The 18,280-nt window shown below is 41.3% G+C and overlaps 1 protein-coding gene across 1 annotated transcript in view; it reads left to right on the forward strand.

The window, feature by feature from the left end:
* Positions 1–18,280, forward strand: part of fgf11a (fibroblast growth factor 11a) — a 55,239-nt gene that overhangs the window by 28,129 nt on the left and 8,830 nt on the right. The window contains exon 3 of the mRNA XM_028987154.1: positions 5,527–5,630. Within this exon, the coding sequence (XP_028842987.1) occupies positions 5,527–5,630 (104 nt within the window). The remainder of the gene's footprint in view (positions 1–5,526; positions 5,631–18,280) is intronic.

Consider the following 18,280-nt stretch of genomic DNA (forward strand, 5'->3'; position numbering starts at 1 on the left):
ACATACAAAACAAAACTACACTAGACAGCAGTTTTGCACTTCTTGCTTTCTAACTGTAGATTTTAATACATGAAAGTATGTTTAATTTTCAAGATGTTGCTGAATATGTCTTCAGCTTCAAACTCTTTCAAAAGTGCAACCGACCGCTGAAGTTTTTCAAAGGACACCAGAATAAGACTCCCTCACTGTGTCCTGTCTCTCATTTCTCTCTCTCCCATGCTCTGTCTGACAATTAAGTTGAGAGGCTGTTGCTGGCAGAGGCCTCTTGGGTTTGGATGGAGGCCAGTCATATTACACACTGCGGCTGGGCTTTGCTGCCAGTTAATTGCTCATTTTACTAAAGCTGTCCTGTTGCATTGATCCCTATGGCCCTTAGGCAAGACCTTGGGCCCCCCCCTGTCCCCAACACTGAGACACACCACAAGCAAGCAGCCAAAGCAGGTAAACCAGTTGGACGGGCAATGACCAGTTCCCTCCCAGCAGCAAATATGCTTCTCTTTCATGATTCAACACTCAGAAATTGCTGCCTACTTTGCCTTGCCAGGTGATTCAGTGATTGGCTCCAGACTACAGAGGGCAAGGAAGAGAGGGTCCACCATGCCAAAAGAACAGCTGGGCTGGAGCGCATGAGTACTCAATCATCAACCCTCCCCTCAGCCATTTTCACACAGCCTGGGTGAAATGGAGGGAGAGGGAGAGAGAGAGAGAGATGTGGTTGTCCAATTTCACTGGTTCTTTCTTCCATCCTCAGTATGACAGGGCGTTATGCAATGGTGGTAATGAGACTGCTGTAAAGTGTGTGTGTGTCAGTGGAATCAGCCCCTGACCACATGGTTCTGCCTCAGACCTGTGGCATAGTCTTCCCTCTGAGTGGATGGTGGCCAAGAGAGCAAGAGAACCTGTCATTCAAATGAGCCCTACTGGAAAGGGAAAATGACTCACTGCAGAGAGAGAGGGAGAGAAATGGGGTTGTCCATTTTAACTTGGTCTTCCTTGCATCCAGACAATGACAGGACATTATGCAATACACAAACTGAAAATTATGCATGGTGAAATATTGTTGAAAAATATTGAAATTTGACAACATTTTATAAATAAACATAATAATAATAAACACTTAAGGACTGTATTTATAAAGTCATGTATTATCTGTATGTGGGAGAAACATGGGCGATGTATGTGGGTGTGGATTCATTGGAATTGAAAGGTTGCCGGTTCGATTCCTGAGACTCCAAGGTACCACTGGGCAAAGCATCGTCCCCACACACTGCTCCCCAGGCGCCTGTCATGGCTGCCAACTGCTTCACAATGACTTCACCATGGAGGATAGTGGAGTGGACTCAACAATCTAAAGCCTGGACAAGGCAGGATGGTGTATTCACAGTCAAAGACGAAAGGAGAGATGATCGAAGAGGCTGCAAAACTGTCTTCCTGACTGGACGATTGGAGAGAAGGCCTCCGAGCTCCTGGGTCTGACTGTTCACTCCCAGCCAGCGGAGGAGGACCTTGATGACCTCAGTGCTAGTTCCGCAAAGGTCTTATGTTTGGCCTTGCATACAGTGTGGTCCTTTCCTAAGATTTCACTTCCTTGTATATGTTTCCCCCCACCAAGCCATTGACTTTTCTGATTTCCTTCAATAAAATGTCATTATGTCATTATGTCAACTTGTGCCTCATGCTTACTCTCCGACGTGACATCAGAAGTTGTCAAAAGGAAAACACATTCTGACCATCAGCAATTGTCCCAATTCTTAGCCAACTGGACATTTGACAAAGACGTCTCAACCATAAGAAATGAGATTCTGAGGTTTTAATATCAAACATTATATCTGGTGAACATCAGGTTGTTGATGGGAGCTTTAGATCAAGCTTTTTTTTAGGAAGATAGGAAAACTCTTACATGCATTTAATTACACTTATGTTCCATTGTCATTAAATGTAAAGCAAAGTTGTCCATGGAAATTTAATTGCAGTCAACATCAAAGTAAGAAAGATATATCTAAATCAAAAATTATGATTTGACAAGCAGTAATAAATTCAAGGAAAGAGAAAACAAAAAGAAGTAAACATCTTAAGCCACAGGACAGAGGGATATGAGGATGGGAAAAGGAGAAGGGTGTAAAAAAAAGAGACAGCAAGGATAGATAGCACACCATCTGACTTTGATGCTTTGACCTGCTTTGAACAACCCCTACCATGGTCCTTACACACATACGCGATCATGCTCACCCTCATCCATCTCACACACTCCTGGGCACAGATGGAATGTGAGTAAGCCCTGGCCAGAAGGTTGTCACACCTCTCGAGGGATCTCCACAGCTGTGAGCAAAGTTGACTGACAGGCAGATGAGCCTGTAACTTAAAACACAATGCAGCAGTGGGGTTAAAGCAATGCCAGTTTACACCCCCTTACCATCATGCTGTACATGAGGCCATCTGCCAGACCACCAACTGATGGAACACAGGCTTTCATTCATTTTTATTTACATATTCTGTGTGTGTGTGTGTGTGTGTGTGTGTGTTTGCATGTGACTTTGCCTCTTGCTCCTCCTTAGAAGCCTGCGGCAGTGACATCAAGCAACATCCACCCACATCCAAAAATTCTGCCCTCTTCCCATGGTCCGCCTGTCCTTTTTACCACCACTATTCCTGCCTCTCCTCCTACTCTTTTATTTATTATTGAGATGATAGCAAAGCCTTGCATTAGCGCTGAATTGATTCCACAAAGCCCTTGTCTATTTCTTTCAATCGCCACATCTGTGTCTCACGCTCTTAATCTATCTCTCAATCAAAAGGCTTTAATCAGGCAATTCCTCTGTGCTCGATAGAAGCATCTCTCAAAAAAAAAGATGTAAGGGGAGTCAAGACAGAGTGAGGGAGAGGGAAACAAGCTGACCTACTCTCAGGACGCAAAGCTGTGTAATCCAGGCGATAAGCGACTGGGCTTTGATTTTTGTTTTGTGGGGGGGGATTTTTGTTTTGGAGAGCTAGGACTTTGCCTCTGAGCCCTAGGCATCCCAAGCCAAACAAGCATCTTTGGAGCCAAATGTCAGTCAAGGTTCCAGAGCTGTACAGATGAAATGGATTTACTGTGGTTATATGTACCCAATGTACTCAGTATTGCTAATCTCATGGTGACTGGACAGGATACAACCAGTACAGAGAAACAAGTGATAGAGATAATTTGGGAATAACAAGACAAAGAGATGGAGACAGAGAGATGGAGACAGAGAGATGACAACATGGGTATGTGAGCAATCTCTGTCTCATGTTTTTTAAACGTATGACAAAATGAAAGTGAATAACATTTTTTTTAAATGTATTCTTAAAATGTTAAACTGAAAGGAAGGCACAAAGGCCAAATGGAACTCAAAAATGTTTTTAACTTTCCTGAACATATTACCAACAAGGTGCGTGAGTACAAGGCAGAGAAACAGAATGCCACAATCTGACCAAAACGTTTGCCTGATAGACTTTCCAGAACTGTAATAGCCTTTTAACTGGACTATTTTTTATTTCGATAATGGTCCTCCTGGTGGTCCTTTTGGTGAAATGCAATTTAAGTACACATGTATATTCGATTGTAAAGTGATAGCCAGGTTCCCTTCATTTAGGTCGCACAATGTAGGGTACTTTTGCCATTAGGACCCTAAAAGTGATGCTTGTAGCTAATTTTCAATGGGATGCACATGCCTTAGGCAGACAAAGTCAATGTTGTGCGTGAATGAGCCTTAATTAGGCCTCAGGACAGGAACTTTTGAGGCTATCCATACAATACTGTTATCCAAGATATTAGGTGCTTTATGTGTGCATTTTGGTTGCAACATTCTAGAGTATAACACAGCTAGGGAGTAAGCAGAGTATATGAGCTAGCACAATGATAGGAGCCGTGTATGAAATTCCAAATGCTCTCAGAATTTAGGAATACAGGCTCAAGCATGCATGCACACTACCCCACCCAAGCAGCCTGTGTTCTCTTTTTGATTCATCTGCGTCTTCACCTTAGTCTTTAATTCAGGCCTTCTCATTTACAGAATGAGGGTGCTGAGATTTGAGGATCAATAGTACAAATAAAATTGAAGAGAAGGAGAGAAATGGAGAACAGGGAATCATTGAAGTTGCAGCTCAGATGTGTCTTTCTTTAATCTACATGGGCAGGATACACCAAAACAAGCATAACAGTCTGGAGCTCAGTTCTGTCAGGCTTGTATTGTTTCAAAAGCTGCAAGGTAATTAAAGTCCTCTAATTAAGTGGGGTAGCAAATGAGGTCGTTACCTCCTGATCTTTTTTTAAACCAAATTTGTTTGAGGTTTCCGTTATGCTGGCAGACAATGTAAAAGAACGACGTGGTGCTGTTTAAATAAGGCATTGACTGTTTGAGAACAGCATTAATTTGGGCTTGTTCCATTAACAGTAAAAGTGGCAGATTTTTCAGTGATTCAAATCCCAGTTGCTCAGACTGTCAGTGCTAAGGTGCCTATAGGATTAAGATTGTCTGCAGTGCATTGGCTTGTTAAGAAGAGGGTAAGTAACTAGTGAAATAATGCCTGCTGCTCTTAATAGGTTCTGGATAGGTTTTTGGAATTTCAGCAAGGGAAGACTTTAGTCCATGTGTCATCAAAAATGCTGTTTTGCTCGCCTTGTAATTTATGGCTAATTTGCAGTTGGGGACTCAGGTCTGTTTCTGTGAAAGCATTGTGATATGAAATTAATTCAGAATTAATTCTATTGGCCAAGTGAATGTTGTAACATTGATGCAAACATCGAAGGACACCGCAATGTGTGAATTTTAAAATATAAGTGTAAAAAAATGTTTTTGATTAAGGATGTGCATTACAAATGGTCCAATCAAATAAATGTGTACACGTAAGACTATTATTCTGCACAGAGAAAATTAACAACTAAATCAATACCAAATACGGGGTCAATTGCACATTTTACAAAATACAATATATCCTTAACAATTATAACGTTAGAGGTAAATTCGTAGGCTGGAACATGGTTATTGTTAACCCTGATTTTTAATGGAACTTCACAAATCAGCACCACAGACAGCTCCTGGATATAATTCACTATTTATCTGGTAATAAAGGGTGCAACTGCATGCATTGGCAGACCTGTGGAAAACTTACTTTAAATAATTATGACACATTAAGAAGCCCTGGGTTAGGAGAGAGTAATGATGAAGACATCATCTTCATTGGCATTATCACACAGGATTAGACTAATGTTATTTGTAATGGAAAATTTTGACTATGTCACAGTGTCCCATACAGTACTTATATTCTATTTCCAATGTAAGTATTTATATAATTTACCACATGAGTTCTTCATAATGCGTTTAGTGCTTCAGCTGAAGTGGAATGGATGTAAGGTGGGGGTTTAGTCACTTTTAATCTGCCTACAAAACGCACAGACACCTGCTGAAGCTTAAACTAACTATTATATAGTAAAAACTATTTTTTGCTTAATGTCTGCAATGTGGGCTTAATTATAATTCCGCTTCTGTTCTCTGGTTTTGTCAGTGTTGTTCAACTTGATTCCTGTGGGGCTGAGGATAGTCGCCATTCAGAGCACCAAGACCGGGCTCTACATCGGCATGAACAGCGAGGGGTACCTCTACACCTCGGTATGTCAACAGTTCTCCTTTCACTCATTATTATACACTTTTGCTGTACACATTTATACTAATGGGACTTTAGTTCTCGTATGATGATACCAATTTGTTGCCATTAACAATTGTAATATTGATGGATTGCATTGCAGACCACTTTGTCTTTGGTTTTAATCAAGATTGATCTGAATCAAAGGTCCTCAGACTAATATCAGTCGATACTGCTAGCGAGGTGCTAATTATGGGGAAGGACATTTCTGTGATAGCGGGCAAGTACTGTAGACAACAGAGCTGAGCTGCACAGAATGAGGACATGATGCGGAGCCGAGGCCATGGAGAAAGACAGGAGCTTTCATTTTTTTTACCCTCACCTCTTCTGTAGAAGGGTTGAAGTCAATCCTTTGGCAGTCACTTCAAAGAAAAGTCTTTGCTCACATGTGTGCTGTAGGAGGCTGCTGAGAAACACCTGATTCAGCAGTTGCATTGTGGCAGCGAAAACAACAAGGATTTTCTAGTAGACTGGCGTACATGGCGTGGGTGTGGAAGTAATGGCACCACACATCCATGGACACACACACACACACACCTGTACACACACCAAAAAACAGCCAGCTTCTATTTTTCACACAACTTCTCACCCTATATTCTCTTTATAGTCATATGCAGACACATGCACACATACAGACAAAGGGGGCATTACTGCAAAATGTATAAAGGGACATGCACATATAGCGACACACATATTTAGTCGGGAGCACAGCTGTTAAGATTTGCTTCACAGGCATCTCCCAGAAGAAAGGTGACCCATTTCAGAGGGAATATCCACTGAGGATGAGAAAAACCCTGCACAGAGTAAATCCCCTTAAACACAGGAAGTGTCCTCTTTACTTCCCCATGACTCTCCTGTCCTGTGAACAATTGTTCACCTAAAATCACTTAGCTTACAGAACTCTGCTTGATTTCAGACTCCTTTGTAAGACATGGAAACTTGTTCTGTCCTCTGTGCTTCTGGTCTGTGTGGAGGACAGACCCATAAATAGTTGGAGGAGAAATGGATAATAGAGGAGAACTGAAGGAACTCAACACACATGCTCTCAAAACTCAATAATCATTTTCTTTCACACAGCCCAATAATCAATTTTACATATTCATCCATTATTTTTCACAATATATTATCTTCTGCATCAAAAGCTGCTTCATGCCAAGGGTGTGAAATGCTGCATCACAGCAAAAGCTCCATGCTTTGTTCAGAACATGCACTTCAGAGGGCTATGAACATGGAAATTAATTGATGATAAAGCTAATAATATTGTTATTAAATAAAAAACTGCTGTTATCATATTTTAACTGCATTGCTGCAATATATTTAACCTTAATAATAATAATAACAGCTGTCCAGCTGTCAGTATACACTATAATTTTTTTTAGAAAGCCCTAAAATCCACATATCCTCTTTGGCTAGACATCAATCGACTCAGAGGGCACAGGTGAACTTGCCATCACCATCAGTTTTGATTTGAAATCTATGACTGCACGCGTGCATGTGGTGGCGTGTATTATCAGGGAGGGGAAATCTATCTGTCTGTGCTTTAGTTTGCCTGCACTGAAATGAATGTAATAATAAAATAAATGTTACAGAGGAATGTACTTTGTAGGAATGTACTTTTATCCCCTCAAGGCTTGCCGTAGCTTGTACTCTTGTGAGAGAGCGGGTTGGTGGTCTAAATATACTTGTTTCTTTTTGCCCGTGCATTGGTTACATAAATAATTCCATGAAATGAACATTGTTTATGAGTTATGACTCACAAGTCACAACATCCAAGTCTGAGTTGAGTCTAAAGTCAAGTCATTGTTTGTGTGACTTAAGTGTGACTCAAGTACGAAACTCAAGCCCCCTTCTCTGCCTTACGTGTGTTATTTCATGGTCCTATGTATTCAATTTCATTCTATAATTTAAAGGACTAGGTGTGTCCAAACTTTTGACTAGTAGTGTACACATAATTTTGCTAAAAATAATTGAAATAATAATAGTAAACTCTCCATTTTGACTCTTCTATCCCAGCAATGCATTAGTTATTATTTATATTGTTTGTAATATGAATGCTCTTAACCATCTATCTATCATCAAGATAACCATCTATCTATCCTTCCATACACCCATTCAATACCTGACTTATTGAAATCAGGGTTGAGTGTGCACTGGGGGCAGAGCCTATCCCAGCAATCTATGGATGCATACAAAAGAACAGTCCATCACATGGACTCCCAACAAAACTTATTAATATTTACTTATTAACTTATTATAGCAATGTTTCATGTGAATATATACAGTTGTTTTGAATTTTGAGAATGACACACAAACACTGTTTTTCACAATGTTTGCTGCTACTATTTTTATTATGGCAATTTGCATATACTCCAGAATGTAATGAAGAGCAATCAGATAAATTGAAAAGTCCCTCTTTGCCATGAAAATGAACTCAGATCATTTCAGTGATCCTCTCAATAACACAAATGAGAGTGTTGACGAGCACAAGGCTGCAGATCATTCTGTCATGTTGATTGAGTTAGAATAGCAGACTGGATGCTTTAACAGGAGGGTGATGCTTGGAATCCTTGTTCTTCCTCTGTTAACCATGGTTGCTTGCAAGGAAACATGTGATGTCATCATTGTGATCCATAAAAAGAGCTTCACAGGCAAGGATATTGCTGCTACTAAGATTGCACCTAAATCAACCATTTATTGGATCTTCAAAAACTTAAAGTCCAAGTGTTCTGAAGAAGGCTTCAGGATGCTCAAGAAAGTCCAGCAATTCAGCTAGGGAATTGGGGTGACACCAGTGACATAAAGGACAGACTGATATTCTGTAAAAAGTACAGATATTGGACTGCTGAGGACTGGGGTAAAGTCATTTTCTCTGATGAAGCCCCTTTCCCATTGTTTGTGGCATCTGGAAAAAATTATTGCATAGAAGAAAAGGTAGGAGCTACCATCAGTCCTGTCTCATGCCAACAGTAAAGCATCCTGAGCCCATTCATGTGTGGAGCTGCTTCTCATCCAAGGGAGTGGGCTCACTCATAACTTTGCCTAAGAACACAGCCATGAATAAAGAATGCTACAAAAACATCCTCCGGCAGCAACTTCTCCCAACAGTCCAAGAACAGTTTGGTGAAGAGCAATGCCTTTTCCAACATGATGGAACACCATGCCATAAGGCCAAAGTGAGAACTTTTTGGCTTGTGGAACAAAACATTTTGGGGTCAATTTAGAAATTGTGGTCAATCCTCAAGAACCCACAAATTCTGACAAACTCCAAGCACTGATTATGAAGGAACGGGTTTCCATCGGTCAAGATTTGGCCCAGAAGTTGATTGACAGCATGCCAGGGTGAATTGCAGAGGTCTTGAAAAAAAGGGTCAACGTTGCAATTATTGACTCTTTGCATAAATTTGATGTAATTGTCAATAAAAGCCCTTGAAACTTATAAAATGCTTGTAATTATACAGTACTTCAGTACACCACAGAAACAACTGATAAAAAATTGTAACATAACTGAATCAGCAACAATAGTTAAAACCAGTATTTCTTTCATTCTCAAAACTTTGGGCCACGACAAAATTGAATAGTCCCAACTGTTCTCAGTCTGCATGCTCTACCCTGTAGAAGACCCTCCTGTTGAGAGCGTTTTAGAATCAGGTGGATGTCAAATGCTGGTGTGACAGCGAAAAATCACATCTGAAGTGTGAGGAGGTTCAAAGTGAGTCTAGTGACTTTGATATGTGGAGCTCTGACAGGTGCGTTGACATGTGGACTCAGGAGGGAGGCGTCAGTGCTGGCAGACCAAATGATGGATAATTCAGATTCATGCAGTCCTGTGTAGTTACTTGTGTAGTAATCAGATAAGATTTGTATATTGTATGTGTTTTGAAAATGTTTTTAAGTCATATTTGTGATAATAATGTGAATGTTTTTTCACCAAAATGATGTGAGTAGGTGTTTTATTAAAAGAACTGACATCTATAAAAGTGTAATCTTCAGAAATATTTACGAAAGTGCATCATTGGAGGACACCAGTTCATACTTTAGTTCATACTAGTTCATTGTATAAATGGAAACAATTTAAAACCATTGCCAAGGCGTGATTAACCAACCAAAAGAACCGTATATGGCATGTAATGGTCTGCATGGCAGGGCTGCAAGAAGGAAGCCACTGTCATGAGGACAAACTGGAAGGCTGTTATGTGTCTTTTTGTTGACACCAAATGAACTCTTTAAATTAGGTGCATTTTGCTTGGAGACAGTGCATGCATGAATGCAAACCTCATTCCATCTGTGAGATGTGGTGGTAGCATGGTTTGGGCCTGTTTTGCTGCCTGTGGCCAGCGGCAGCTTGCAAATCACTGATGGAAAAAAGAAATTAATTACAACAGTGAACCATGGACATCCTGCATCTTTTCAACAATGTAAATTGCTAATGGGAAACATGTCCTTATCAGTGGTTAATATGTTAGTGTGATGACACTTACAGTATGTTTTGAAGAAGTATGATTTATAAATGACATTTATTCAGGTGTTCAGGTATACATAATTAAAACAAACTTGAGGCACAGTGTAAGAAGATGTAGTCTGAATGTAACACCCCAAGGTCATGGGGTCATCAGGAATCCAGTCACCTTATTGGGGAACCCTAATTGATCACATCTGAGCATAATCCAGCATAATCCTGATCAGTCAGGGCTCCATAAAGAGAGAGTGAAAGTGAAGTGATTGTGAAACACTGCAGCACAGCACCCGGTGACACAACGAAATGTGTCCTCTGCTTTTAACCCATCACCCTTGGTGAGCAGTGGGCAGCCATGATAGGTGCCCGGGGAGCAGTGTCTGGGGACGGTGCTTTGCTCAGTGGCACCTCAGCGGATCGTGATTTGAACGTCTGATTACGGGGCCACTTCCTTAACCTCTAGGCCACCACGCCCCTAGAGTGTATGCCGCTGGAGGACGTGGCTATATTGATGCGGATCTGTTCTTAATGGATGTGAAGTTTTTCAGTTTCTGCCAATTGCCACACGCCTGCGGGTCCGTTTTCATTTGTTTGCTTTGTTTTTGGCCCTGGTGCCATTTCTTTTTGTCTTTCTTTAATAAATCCCATTATTCCCGTCAGCCCTCGTCATGACACTGAACCAGCAGCTGAAGTTTTTGAAGCACTAACTGTGTTATACAGAATAGTACATATCTTTACAAAAGAACTAATTCTAAAAGATGACCACTGCCTAACGCTTTCTGCTCTTCTTGTGCTTCAGTTACAGTTTCAACCACATCTGCCACAAGTCCCAGCGACACACCCCAGCCAGATTACCTTTCTTCTTTATTCAGACTGTTGATTCTGAGCAGAGTCCTTGTACTTAAGAGCACTATGCATGCTTTGGTGTAGCACTTGGAACCCACCAGATGTGATAGAAAGTGACTAATTAATATAAAAGAGATAGAAATTCTCATGTGGAGTCAGGCAAAGGAGTAGCCAAGAATAAGATGCTGAGAGTTTGAGGGTAGAATGCCGCGAAAGGGAGCCCCAATATGCAAATAGGGAGTTTGTGTAGAAGATGTAGTTATGGGGAGAAGGCATTGGTTGGTGTATTGCTCTTTAATTATGTTGAAAATCACATTTCTGTCATGCCTTGGAGGGGTGAAAGGGATGAGGTGCAAACGTGAGTTTTAATGAATGAACAGAAAAAAGCACAATGGCTGGAAACATACAAAGTAAAGAAACGGAAGCACAGCACATAAAACAATGTTAATGCAGGACAAGTGAGGGAGAAACCAAGCATATAAGGGGATCTAATAACCCACGCCAAATGAACATCAGCTGTATGTGTGTGTATGTGACTGGCAGCAAAGGAATACCTTGGTATCACAATTTCTATGAAGGCTTTTGGAAGGACATTCTTAAAACCATCTTCAAGGGATCTTCAAGGGATGAGTAGAAATTAGCCTTGCATTTTTTATCTTGTGATGAGATTAATTTGAGACAGGGTTTCCCAGACTATAAATAATATAAAACTCCATGTCCTGTCATAAGTGACCACAAAACATACAATTATGTAAGCGGGGTGTATCTTATAAATAATATAAATAATAATATGTCTCTGTGGGCATGCTTCCTAAGGACCTTGACTTTCATTTAGGCTTAATTTCAGGCCTCAGAACCCTCATTCCATTACCCTTTAACTCCCTCAACAACCCCATAATTACTAATATGTCACACTCCACTTAGAAGCTGACATATTTATTTTAGATAATCAAACAAACTATTGTTACAGACTAGTAGAACTACTATTGTGACAAACTAGTAGTATTCATTTTCCAAGTTTCTTGTACTCTTTCATATATTTCTCCTGAAAAAACATCCAATACAAACATGTGCATCACTTTTTTCAAGAGAGTAAGAGAGACCAAAAAAGTCAAAGTCCTTAACCAACTATTTCTCCTTAACATCCCTGCTTCTCACCCTCGCTCCGTTCCCCCATGCAGGGAGGTTAATGGTGAGGGGAAACTCCTTGTCATTGGTCCATAGCTGGAGGCCTGCGGTACCTGTGGGTTGTGACAGGAAATTGCTTTTTTGATAAAAATAGTGTTCAGCCTGAGTCCTGACCCACTTTATTAGCTGTGTGTTCTGGGAACTCCTTCTGGGGGAATGAGATGGGGGGGTGTAAAGGAAAACTATTTGCGAGGAGGTATCAAAACCCATGCATGCATGCATGCACGCACACACACACACACACACACACACACACACACACACTGATTCTGGAGGTAGCCTGACAGAATTGGGACAGAACCTGCTCAGACCCGGGAACTGGGCAGCTTTTTCATGACACAGTTCAAAAATGTGGAACGAAGGGGTAGTTATCCAGAGGACTGGATAAGTACAAGAACAAGTATGTGCTCTGTAGTTAGAAGAGCTTCTTATCTATAACAAGCAGAATAGGACCCCAGGGGGCTCAATGAGCTCCTGAATGCACTCTGTCTTCATTTAACTAAAGGAATATCCCCAATTCAGAGGCTATCCCACAAAAGACAAATGATTCTGCTCAGGAATGCTCACTGTGTAAGTTGCTGTGTGAGTGCATGCGTGTGTGTGTGTGTGTATTTTACAGATTTATATCTTAGACAGGACCAGATGTCCTCACAAAAAAGGATTTTTACAAAAAAGGATGGTCCTGATGCCTTGATGCATGTATTTGTGCATGGGTAAAAGCTTTGTATAGGTCTACTAGCCAGTGGCACAGGGAACATTAAACTGGTAGCTCTTGTTCCCTGTGCCACTGGCTAGTAGACCTATACATACACACACACATACAGTACAGGCCAAAATTTTGGACACACCTTCTCATTCAATGTGTTTTAATTATTTTCATGACCATTTACATTGGTAGATTCTCACTGAAGGCATCAAAACTATAAATGAACACATGTGGAGTTATGTACTTAACAAAAAGAGGTGAAATAACTGAAAACATGTTTTATATTCTAGTTTCTTCGGAATAGCCACCCTTTGCTCTGATTACTGCTTTGCACACTCTTGGCATTCTGCCGATGAGCTTCAAGATTTTTTTCACTTCACAGGTGTGCCTTATCAGGATTAATTAGTGGAACTTCTTGCTTTATCAATGGGGTTGGGACCATATATATATATATATATAGAAACCAAACGATAAAACATTTTTACTGACTTGTGACTGTACTTATTCATTCTAATTATATCTGTTTTAATAGTGTTTTGAAAGTTTTCCACACACACACACACACACACACACACGCACACACACACACACATATATATAAAAATATGTTCCCCATTCAAAGAACATGCAAAATAAATTGGCTGAACATGAACAAAATGCGATATGTATAAACTGGTTTATGTTTATGGGTGTTAAAATTGTGCGCACTGTGATGCCCCCGGGGACGGGGCTCTTAGCTTTGAAAAGTGTGTCGCTCATGTGAACATTCGGTCCTCCAGGTCGCCGGAGCGACTGCCCGCTGCAATGCCTGCAATGTAGTCTGCCAGAAACTCAAGAAGGGTCTGTGAGGTGTGGAGCTTCACAATAGCCACACCTAAACCTAACCACTAACCTAAACCTATCCCAAACCTTAACCCTAACCATGTACTCTGCTTCCTTGTACTGTGGGGTTTTCGGCTTACTTTGAAGATGATGTGTTTCCAGCTACTGTGGAGCTCCACACCTCACAGTGGCTGCAGCCAGATGCTCTTGGGAAAATCTGCAAAACTGGAATTTAAGTATCACTACCAGTGCAGTGTTGATATTGAAATCAATACTAAACCTTAATATTGATTAGTATCCGAGAATCAATTTTTTTACAACATTAATCCAAGACACGGCTACAATAGAATACCCCAGGAAGGCCAAGCTGAAAGCTTTGCTATGGTTTAAAAATCATCGAAGATTAGTGCATGAAAGATAAGTGAAGAAAGTCTTTGCAAAGGAAGAAATTGAAATGTATACAAATGTACAAAAGTGCTCACTTAACCATTCACAGCAACAGAGATTTTAAAGAAACGTATGCATGTTATTATATGTACAGCTGTGTATTGTCTTTTGAGTCTATGTGTTCATGCACCTGGGTGTTTCCGTGTAAGTCCATGTCTGTGTGTGAGTGTGTGTTGTGTGTGTCTCCCCTCTTCTGTCCCTCTGTTGGTCAGTGCTGATGAATGGCTGACCGTGCTGTGAGATCTACCCCGCTGGGTCATGCAACGCCAGTCTCTCCCTCCCATCGTCCCTTCCACTCTCTCTCTCTTTCTCTCTCTCTATGTCTACTGGGACCTTATTGAGATTCAGTGTTGCACTACCTGCAAGATAGGGATCACCTCTGCGCACGCAATCCCCCAGAAGGAGAGAGGGGGAAACCAAGGGAAACAGCCAAAGGATTCCACCTCCAACTAAAATATGCTGCGGCTAACATTATACCAAAGCCTGCAGTAATCTGTCAATAGACTTTGTGAGTGGACATATTTTTTTCCCAGCAGGTAGAGTGCTGCACAACATTTTAACTGAGGTGTAAAACTGACCAGTGCAGAGTAGGCTGGTGAAGGTTTTCTCCTAAATAGACGTGAGAGCTTCCAGTTTGCAGTGGTTTTTACCTAGCAAAAACTCTGAGGGAGACAACTAATAAACTGGCAATAGTCTCATCGAAGCAAGTCTGTTTCAACTCCTATTGTGTAGAAAAACACAAACTGCTGTTGTAAGAATGGACATCACGGGAGCCTGCTTTTGCCTTGCATAACAGATGTCTGCAGGGGGAGGTGTGACATTCCTGTGTCGACGGTTGTGGGTGAAGATTCGGCACCCCTGTTTTTACATGCCTTTTGTCGTTGACGGTTGTGGGTGAAGATTCGGCACCCCTGTTTTTACATGCCTTTTGTCGTCGACGGTTGTGGGTGAAGATTCGGCACCTCTGTTTTACATGCCTTTTGTCTGACGGCAACGTGTGAAGTATCAGCCGTCAGGACCGCCCACCCTCTTTTTCTTCCCCAAATGGGAGGCACCGGGGGCGTGACATCAGAAACAATAGGTTCTGATTGGTCAGTGACAACTTCCTGTAGGCCAGTGACAACTTCCTGTAGGCCAGGGGTATAAAAGTCTGCTCACATGTGAAAACTGGGCTCTCTTGCTCAGAGGTTTTTCCATCGGAAGCTGGAAGGCTTCTGAGCCTTTCTCTCCCCCTCTCTTTCTCTTCTCTCTTCTCTTCTTCTCTGTAACCTTGGTACCTTTTTACATTCAATATTCACATGTAACTACAATAATTATTTACCGGTGTTAATAAATTAGAAACTGTTCATTTTTAACCTCTATTGTGCCATGCCTCTTTCTGCCAGGTAACATCAAATTGGAGTGGTTGAATACAGTGCTTTGTGTGGAGAGAGAAAGAGTTTTTCTACACACTCTATTCTCTTCTACCACACCACATGGTCTTTTTTACACTGTAATACTGGTCATGATGAAAAGGTGGACCATAGATCAAAGGTGAGAAGGTGACATGGTTTGATAAAGCGGGGTCTGTTAATGCTGTGGGAAAAACTATGCTGTGAACCATTCATGGCAACTGTATTCCCTGTTGGAAGTGGCATCTTGCAACAAGATTATGCACCTTATCACACTTTAAGATCCATGCATCCAAATAGTTGACTTGGAATCTAAATTCTCAAGATCTTAGTTGAGCATCTATGGAATAAAAAGTGAAATCAATGAAGGTGTCAACTCATTCAAAAGGTTTGTTGCAAGATAGCTCAGGGGATCATGTGGGACAGCACAAGGAAGACCTACACAACTTTAGGTGGGTCATTTTTATGCTGATGCTGTTAAATGTGGTGATCTGACCTGAACAGAGGTCTTAACCCAAGGTTTTACTTTTTTTATGAAGTAATTAACTGTGAATTTATGACTGGTGCCTAAAAACCAACAGTAAGCTTAATGACCTAAACCAGACCCCACACACCATTTTTGACCTTCCACACCCTGGTTAAGAAAGAGATAAAATTGTTTAACGTTTTTAGGCAGTCAGCATTTTCACCAACCTTTGAAGTCTCTAATTTTATCTCATTTTCTCTCTCCATCACTCACGCTTTAACCTTTTTCGCAACCAAAGGCAATTCGACACGTGGTTCTCCAGACAGTTTGAGGGGTGGTGTATGGAGATTAGTTGTTCTGCAGGTAAATAAGGATAAAAGAGAACAATAGCGTGAGTGAAAAAAGTGACTGGAGGTCGATTCGCTGCCTCTTTTGGAAAACCTCCAAAAAGCAGCCGCAGGCTCCGGCAGGTGAGGTGAAGGGTAGAGGATGGAGGGTGCATGTGTCCAGCTGTTCTGAGATCAGGTGAAGTCTTGTGATGTAAGAGTAATTTGCTCTGCATGTTTGGTGATCTGGCATTGCTCCTGAGTACAAGAGGTCACATGCTCCATTCCTTAAAGTCTCATTGCAAAGGTTCCTGTTGGCCACCTTGTTTGATTCAAAATGGCTGCAGGAAGGTGAATATTTAAAAAAAAAAAAATTCGATTTTAAAGCTTTCAGTGAGGGCAAACATTGCTGAAAGAAAATTTTCTGTTTTTCACCCGGTATTCCTCCTTACCTGGAAAAAGAGGAGATGATGGTAGTTAAGTGGGGCTTGAAAGATGCTCAATGTATTACAGGGGTATCATGTGAAGTCTTTCTCAGTTAAAATCCAATTCTCAGGTCCACTGTGTTGCATTCATATCAGGTATTGCTAATCATAACTCCCTGCATGCGATGGTCAGATGAATAAAACATCTATGACATACACTGGGGTGTGGAAATGATCTGAGCCCTACGTTCTTTCAGTATGATGTACAGCGCACACTCTCACATGCATCCTATAGCACTTGAAAATGCCTTTGTCCTCCTGTGGACAGTCAATAAGTACCAGAGAGTAAACCCAAGATTGACTTGTAAGCACTTTTGGGGCTTTTCATGCATCACTGCTAGCCTTCTATGGCCACTCAGGTGATTTTCAGGGTTTTTCTTGCGTTAATGCTTATCGACACACAGAATCAATTCTGGCTCTTGAACATATTTAGTCATTTAGATCACAGATTAGAATCATGGCTCATGTAATTAGTTTACTGAAATGTATGCTTATTGCAACACATTTAAAAACAATTATAAATTATTTTTCATAATTTACTCATATCTAATTATGTTCTTGCAAATGCTTTAGAGATTCCTGGGTCTGAGTAGAGTTGAGGGTAGCTGACTTTGCATGTAACACTGACTTAACATGTTCTACTAGCACAGTTTTTACAACAGAGGAGGGCAAAAGTGGTGGGTGAAGGGCAGGGGAACAGCAGTTAAATCCACCAGAAGACGTTCACAGTGGCTTGTAGCTTGTTATGAAATGGGCTAGACCTCTGGGGAAGCTGAGATTAGCTGTGAGGTAATGTTATATCATCAGATTCCGCTATAATTCGGGCTGCTGACCCTGCCCAGAGGATTGGTGCGACCCCTGCTGCACATGAACAGAACTGCAACGAGTCACAACGATCTGACATGTACACAAACTTGTCGTTATGAGGAGCAAATGGTGGGTTATTCTGATAACCCCCCAATGCTGCTCTGGCTGGAATAACACAATAATGAAGCAGTGTTTATGTATACATTTAGAGATGTGGGGAGTTTGTCTGGTGCTAAATCCTAAATAAATAAGCACATAGAATTATTTCTATGATATTGTGAATCACTTTGAGAGAGGTGTGCAGAGGTGTGTGTGTGTGTGTGTGTGTGTATGAATTACAAGTCCTACCTCTGTGCATTTGGCGGCTTTATAATAAAGTGGGTGTGGCATCATGGCCAGCCATGGGTTATTAGCCCATTAGGTGTTGCTGATGCAATCAAAGACTGAGCAATGGGGAGAGAGAGGAGTGAATAGCTGGATGGAGAAGGTGGGTCAGACAGCGGATGGAGGCGGGAGATCGGGGTTCTGCCATGCATGATAAAACCTTCTCTCGTGGCCCTGAGAATTCACTTCACGCAGGTTTGGCAAATGACTCCCCCCCCAGTCTGCGTTGAGTTCATCTGTGCTACAGCCATTCATTTCAGTACGAAACGAAGGGCACCGCAGACTGCTTAAAATT

This window comes from Denticeps clupeoides, chromosome 1, assembly GCF_900700375.1.
Source record: "Denticeps clupeoides chromosome 1, fDenClu1.1, whole genome shotgun sequence".
Taxonomy (NCBI): Eukaryota; Metazoa; Chordata; class Actinopteri; order Clupeiformes; family Denticipitidae; genus Denticeps; species Denticeps clupeoides.